At 42.8% G+C, this 7273-nt stretch overlaps 1 protein-coding gene across 1 annotated transcript; it reads right to left on the bottom strand.

Annotated features, from left to right (window-relative positions):
- Positions 1 to 637: 637 nt before the first annotated feature.
- On the bottom strand, positions 638 to 5523 carry LOC143364363 (uncharacterized). Its single transcript, XM_076804760.1, has 6 exons — positions 4720 to 5523; positions 4021 to 4587; positions 3348 to 3916; positions 3008 to 3260; positions 894 to 2944; positions 638 to 848 (listed from the first exon to the last, which is right to left on the bottom strand). Exons 1-6 carry the CDS (start codon positions 5521 to 5523, stop codon positions 638 to 640), a joined length of 4455 nt encoding a protein of 1484 aa, XP_076660875.1.
- Between the last annotated feature and the right edge of the window lie 1750 nt (positions 5524 to 7273).

Raw genomic sequence — 7273 nt, 5'->3', positions numbered from 1 at the left:
TACTTCTACAGATTCTCTTTTCTCCTGTGTATTCAGTTAGCAATTATCTCATTTTATTCTGATTCCCTATTTTCTTATTGAGGGTTTTTTCCTTCCTTTGATTTTCTTTCCTATTTTCTTATTATCTCTATCTTACTTGAAGCTTTCCCTTCCTGTTCTTATTTTACCCCCTCTCCTGTACCTCCCTCCAGGGGTTCTTTTCCCTCTTCTCTACTACTATCTCTCTTCTTCCCTCCTTTCGTTCCTATTTTGGCTTCTGCCTCAGCCCCCCTCTGGATACGTCGGGTGGTCCTCTGACTGGGAGGAAGGAGGGTGAGATTGGGGGAGAGATAATACCGGGAGCACTGTCCTCTGCCGCTCGGAGTTTCCTTCTCCATACTTGCTGCGACCTCCTCGGCCTGGACCTGCTTTCCAGCTTTTACACAGGCTTCCGGGTGCCGCAGCTTCGATGTTTCTGGTCCCTTCTTGCTGGCTTCTTCCCTGGGCTCCCCTCTCATCATCTCCCCCTCTCTCCCCCTCCCTTCCCCTGCACCCGACTTTTCCGGGGAAGCTGAAAACAGAAACAACTATCATTCCTCCTTCTTTACGTTGTTCTCCTTTATTTACATCTCATTACTTATTTTATAATTATAGTTATTTATAGATCCCTTCTTCTTTCCGTATCTCCTGACTCTAGGTCCGCCTGGATATCTCTTAAAGTGGGAGTTTCTCCCGCCATCTTCTCCCTCCTTCTCTCTTCCTCCTCCTTCCTTTTCATTACCCTTCTGCAAAATCCTTCAAAAGCTATCCAGTTCTCTCCTTTTTTAACGCTCTCTTCCATCAGTTTTTCGATCGTCAGTCTATCTCTCCTTATTTTTATACTTTCAAGCATCTCTCTCCTTTCTTCTTCCCACTCCTCGCAATCTATTATAGTATGCTCCGGGGTATCCGGACAATTCTGGTGGTACCAGCACTCCCCTGTTTCCGATTTCCCTATTCTTTCCCTATAAGTGTTAAAAACCCCATGTCCGGTTAGTACTTGTGTTACGTAAAAACTCAATTGCCCGTATTTCCTTTTTCTCCATTTAACTATATTAGGGATTAGGCGGTACGTCCACCTGCCCACCACCTCCCTTTCCCACTCCCTCTGCCATAAGATGTCGGTTATGTCCTTCATCCTCCTCCTTATCCAAATTTTTACGGATTTTTTAAGGCTTTCCTCACCCTCTTCCTCCTCTAATTCCAATCTTAGGCCCTCCAGAATCTCGTGTATGGTCCCTAGGTTTCTCCCCTCTCTGCATAGGGTTTTTATATTGTCTATGTTCTCCTCTTTTAATATTTGGTTTTCAATCTGGAATAGCTGTTTCCTTTCCTGGATTTTTAAATGCCAGGGTGTTATGCCTGCTAGTACACACAGCGTTTCCTGTGGTACAGTCCTATATGCCGACACCACCCTTCCCAGGCCCAATTTTTGAGTTTTCCTTAATGTGTTTTTATTGCGGTTTGCTAAGGCCCCTTCCGCCCATACTGGGGCCCCATATAAAACTATCGCTTCGAGCGTCATATAGAATAGCCTTCTAACAGCCTGGCTAGTCCTTTTACCATTTGTCATTAGACTGCTTAATACAGTCATCGTCTTTATGGCCTTATTTGTGGCGTCCTCTATGTGTTTCTTAAAGTTCTTCTTTTCGTCAAAAGTTACTCCTAAATATTTTAAAAACGGACTCGGCTTTATTTTCGTCCCACCTATTCGGATTTCTAGCCCCCCCTCTATTTTTTTTTGATTCATCAGCATAATCTCCGTTTTTTGTTCCGCAAGGGATAGTCCTTTTGTCTTCATCCATTTCCTCGTATCTTCTACGACTCTCTCAATCCTCTTCCTTAATCCATTAATCGTTGATGCTTGTATCGTAATAATTATGTCATCCGCAAAAGCATATTTGCTGGTCATTTCCGGGTTTTCTCTTTTCAGGAGATCGTCATACACCAAGTTCCACATAAACGGTCCCAATACCGACCCCTGTGGAACCCCCATTTTCATTTCTCTCCAAATTGTTTCGTCCGAATTTTTGTAGCATATTGTCCTTTCGTTAAAATAATCCTGCATTAGCCTCGTCAGATAGTCACTAAAACCTCTCATTTTCATTTGCTCTATTATCGTATCCCATCTTAGGGTGTTAAAAGCATTCCTGACGTCCAGAGCTATCATAACCCCGAATCTCTGTTTATCGGTTGCTGTCCATGCGTCTTCTACTACCTTGGTCATGGCGTGGACCGTTGACCTTCCTTTCACAAATCCGTATTGGTTTTTGTCAAACGATTCCCTCCCCATTTCCTTCTCCAATCTATCTCTTGTGATGTATTCCATCATTTTCGCTATCGCGTCTATTACACATATTGGTCGGTACGCCGAGGGTTCATCCGGATTTTTCCCCGGCTTTCTGAGGAGGATCGTCCTGGCCTTCTTCCATTCTCCCGGTATTCTCCCCCTTTCGAAAATTCCATTGAACAGAGCCTGGAATCTATCCGGTCTCCTCTCCGCTAATTTTTTTATTATCTCCGGAATCATCCCGTCCAATCCCGCCGCCTTATTTGGTTTTAGATTCTTAACTGCTCTAAGAATTTCTTCCATCGTTATCCTGGGTATTTCTTCTCTTTCTCTCTCTCTCTCTTCCCTTACCTCTTGGTTCATCTCTCTCATTTCACCCCTTTCCCCTTCTCTATTCCTCGTATTTTCTTCTCTTTCGTTTGCCGCCTCCTTTCCCCCGTCTGAGGGGAACAGTTCCTTTAATACTTCCTTAGCCATTTCCGTTGATATATTTGCCGGGGGTGTGTCGGGTTTGACTTGCCTAATCACCGTTTTGTAGGGTTTTCCCCATGGGTCTTTATTTATTGTCTCGCATAGTTCCTTCCATTTTCTCTCTTTTTCCTTCGCTATGAGTCTTTGAAGTACTCTTTTACTTTTCTTATATAAGAAATTTATTATTTCCTCCATGTCCCGTTTTCCTTTTTTCCTGTATCTTTGCACTTTTCTTCTTAGATTGTTTGTTTTGCTCCTTTGTTCTCTTATTTCATCGTTCCACCATATATTTGCCTTTTTCTTTTTTCCTTCTCCCGTTTTTATTTTTTCGAAAGCTCTCTCACATATTTCGGGGAGCGCACCTAGGAATTTTTTTTCTTCCTCTTCTCGATACTTTTCTTGAGTTATCAGTCTTTTCTCTCTCCAAATTTCGTCTGCTATTTCTATGCTTTTTTCTAAGCCGGCTTTCGTCACCCTCCATCTGAAAACACATGCATTAATATCTTCAACTACCTCTTTACTTACCATCCTTATTTTTGTCAATAAATATTTGTGATCGGAGGCTGACTCCACGTCTATTATATTTGTTACGGTTTCCCTGTCCCTTGTCAGGTCCCTCGTCACTGCAATGAAGTCAAGATTTGACTTTACTTGTCCCTTTTCGTAAGTATGACCCCCCTCCGGTTTGATCGGTGTCAGGCCCCACTCGAGAAATCTGTCCAGCAAGATACTCCCTTTGTCATTTTGCTCCTTGGACCCCCAGCTCGGTGATTTTGCGTTGAAATCTCCTCCAACGCAGATGCTCCTCCCCTTTCTTCTTTCCTTGCTGATGAACTCTGATAATATACTAAGCCTGTAAGCATATTCGTCAGTTGACATGTTTGGAGATAAATATATACTTATATAAGTTTCTTTATTAATTTTTATTGCTACGAAATCTTCATCTATCACGTCTCCGTCCTCTAGTCTTTTCTTTCCCTTCAAGTCGCAGGTCCATATAGCGGCGGTCCCCTTTTTCGAATAGATCCAGTTTCCCGGATTAAAAAGTGGCTCCGCTATTAATACTATATTCGCATTTAGGTCAATTGCTGTTTGCATTAGCAAGTAATGCGCAAGTCGGCAGTGGTTTAAATTTATCTGTAAAATATCCATATTTATTAATTTTTACCCTCTGCCAGCCCCAACACATATTTTTTATATTGCGGGCATCCCACTGCTCCCGCCACATGTTCCGCCTTTACCGCAGGAATGCCAGCTCTAATGCAAAGGATGCAGCTTTTAATCGCCTCACATCCGTTGATTTGGTGTCCTACTTTGCCACATCTTCTGCAGAGTTCTTTCCCCTGTATTTCCAACTTGCAGTTATATGATAGATGCCCGAAGTCGTGGCATTTAAAGCATCTCACGAGGTTCTGCGTTCTCCTCATTTTACATGCCGTGTACCCTACCCTCACTTTATTTTCTTCGCCTATTTTCTCTAACATCCCCGTTGGAACTGTTATTATCGCAGTTTTCGTTCCTCCGTATCCAAAACGGACTGTTTTTACCTCTATTTCGCTATTTTCAATTTGTAGCGCCTTGGCAATTTCGTTCCTTACCTCTTCCCGTTCCAATGTCGGGTCAATGTCCCTTACCTCGTAAAAAAATTTTGGTGCCACTCTTTTAATTTTGTGTTCTTCCCCTAGGACCTCCTTTACCGCTTTCTCCAGATTTACCCCCTCGCGTCCCTTCTCCATCTCTATTATAAGGTCCCCTCCCCTTGATTTCCTCACAGTTTGTATCCCCTCTATCTTGTTTCCCGCCTTATCCTTTATTTGTTTGAATAGGTCTGCAAATGTCCTATTTTCCGTCGCTTTGACTATTACTGCCTCATTTTTTGGTCCTACCGGAGGCTTCCTTTTCTCCCCCTTCTCCTCTTTTTCTCTTCTCGCTTTCTCTACCCCCTCTTCCTCATTTCCCTTGCTGCTCCTAACTGATTTTCCCCCTCTATTCTTGTTTCTGTTCACCACCACCCAGTTGCTTTCCCCTTTTTCATTAACTTCCTTATTTCCTTCCATACTCGTCCCCTCTTTTTCCGTCTCTGTCCTATCTACCCCCCTTTGTCCCTCTTCTCCTTCTGTTTCATCCTCCCTCCCGTCTGTTTCCCACTGTTTCGTTCTGCTCTTCCTTTGTTGCCTATATTCCCTATGCTTTCTGTCCATATTTCCTTCCCCCATCTTTCCCCTATTCTCGAGACAAGGGGAACTTTGCGTCCCCTGCTCCCTTATCTGTAGTGCCTTTTTTAGCTTTTGATTTTCCACCCTTAATCCAATACTTATGACTCTCGTCAAAGCTGCCTCTAGTTGTCTATCCGCTTGTGCAGCATGATTCACAATGTTTGCCCTGAGAAGTTCACTATTTTCTATCGTGTATCCCCTTACCTCTCTCGTGGAGTTCCTAGTTTTCCTCAGGAGGTGTTCCAGTTCCTTGATCTCCTCGAGCACATCTCCCTCCTCTCCTTTTCTGTATGTTTCCTCCTCAGCACCCGAATCGCTTATATGAACTATCGGTTCCATGCTTACTATTTCCCGTTTTTCTACCACCTTTTTCCTTTTACTTCTTGTTATTCTTAGTCCTTCACACGATCTCGAGTCTATCGAGTCCGTATCTGTTTCGTTTCCGCTAGTCCTGTCCCTTTTTTCCGCCAATTTCTCCCCTAAGTACACGAACGGTCCGCTTTTTACGTTTTTCCCCATTTTCTCCATTTTTCTGGGGGCGTCCGGAGTTAAGAATACCTCAATTTCCCCCCCTCCCTTGTTACTATCCCCCCCTCCCTTATCGCTTTGTTTTTTCGGGCTGTGCCGAATCATATTTTGTAATTATTTCTTTCCTCTTTCTTTTATTTCTTAACCTGATCGTTATTCCTAAGTCCTAAATCTTAATCCTACCCCTATCCTATTTTACTGATAGTATCACTAAAACCAGTATTACTATCTAGCTAAAACTAAAACCTAAACACTTGCACTATACTACTACTTAATATTAATACTTTTATTGTCGCTGTACCCTTCTTAGCAAATTTAATCTATTCTAAATTATTTACAATTACGCTAAAATGTTACTAATTATCCTCCTATTATTAATGTTGCTTAACCTAGGTCTAATTCTATTAATATTATAGCTAATCCTACTAATATTCTTATATCCAGTCTTTTGCTATACTAAACTCGCTCCTTTGTTGCGATTGGCTGCTCCTTCCCGATTGGCCAATCAGCTCGCTGTACCGGATCCCATGCGAGTTTGCCCCTCTAGTCAGCTCTTTATCCTTCTGCCTACGGTTGCCCTCCTGTGGCGCCCTCTCTTGCACAGAGTTTACACTCTTCACTCTCTATAGTTCGTGGCCGTTCTCAAACCACGTGGCCGTTACTCTTAGACTATAAAACCTTAATATATTCGCAATCCACGCACCGATTTTCCCGATTCAAAGCTCGGAAAACTCCTGCCGCGGTCGCGCACCTTCCCCAATCAATATTTTTCCTTTGAGTTCCCTCCTTCCCTCTTACAGGGCTCCTATACTGTTGAACTGTCGCCACGTGGGCCAACAGTCCTTCTCTCTCTTCTAACACACTTTTCGTATATTTTCTCACTGTCCTCACTTATAATTTATATTCCACCTCGTTTCGGGTTATTAGCCCTTCCACCGGTATCACTTCTATATATATACGTTCGCTAAAACCTCTAAAATCCTCGTAAGTTTGCGGAGCTCTCTAGATTCGTGTCACCTAGTGGCGCGTCCACAACCAACCCATATCCTATCCTCTATCCTATCCTATCCTCTATCCTATCCTATCCTCTATCCTATCCTATCCTCTATCCTATCCTATCCTCTATCCTATCCTATCCTCTATCCTATCCTATCCTCTATCCCATCCTTATCCTCTATCGTATCCTATCCTCTATCCTATCCTATCCTCTATCCTATCCTATCCTCTATCCTATCCTATCCTCTATCCTATATTATCCTCTATCCTATCCCATCCTCTATCCTATCCTATCCTCTATCCTATCCTATCCTCTATCCTATCCTATCCTCTATCGTATCCTATCCGCTATCCTATCCAATCCTATATCCTATCCTCTATCCTATCCTATCCTCTATGCTATCCTATCCTTTATCGTATCCTATCCTCTATCCTATTAAATCCTCTATCGGATCCTCTATCCTATCCTATCATCTATCGTATCCTATCCTCTATCCTATCCTATCCTCTATCCTATCCTATCCTCTATCCTATCCTATCCTCTATCCTATCCTATCCTCTATCCTATTCTCTATCCTATCCTATCCTCTATTCTATCCTATCCTCAATTATATCCTATCCTCTATCCTCTTGTCTATCCTACCCTATCCTCTATCCTATTCTCTATCTTATCCTATCCTAGCCTATCCTTTATCCTATCCTATCCTCTATCCTATCCTATCCTCTATCCTATCCTATCCTCTATCCTATCCTC

This window comes from Halictus rubicundus, unplaced genomic scaffold (genome assembly GCF_050948215.1).
Source record: "Halictus rubicundus isolate RS-2024b unplaced genomic scaffold, iyHalRubi1_principal scaffold0502, whole genome shotgun sequence".
NCBI lineage: Eukaryota > Metazoa > Arthropoda > Insecta > Hymenoptera > Halictidae > Halictus > Halictus rubicundus.
Note: the sequence above shows the minus strand (reverse complement) of the source record. Positions and strands in the feature narration are given on the sequence as shown.

Bases quoted from the DNA above. Each gene is read 5' to 3' on its own strand.
- LOC143364363 (XM_076804760.1), bottom strand. From the start codon at position 5,523: ATGGAGAAAATGGGGAAAAACGTAAAAAGCGGACCGTTCGTGTACTTA. The intron at 3,917-4,020 runs GTAAAGGCGGAA...GATATTTTACAG, and splicing joins TTAGAGCTGGCATTCCTGCG to ATAAATTTAAACCACTGCCG. The intron at 3,261-3,347 runs GTCAGCCTCCGA...ATGTGTTTTCAG, and splicing joins ACAAATATAATAGACGTGGA to ATGGAGGGTGACGAAAGCCG.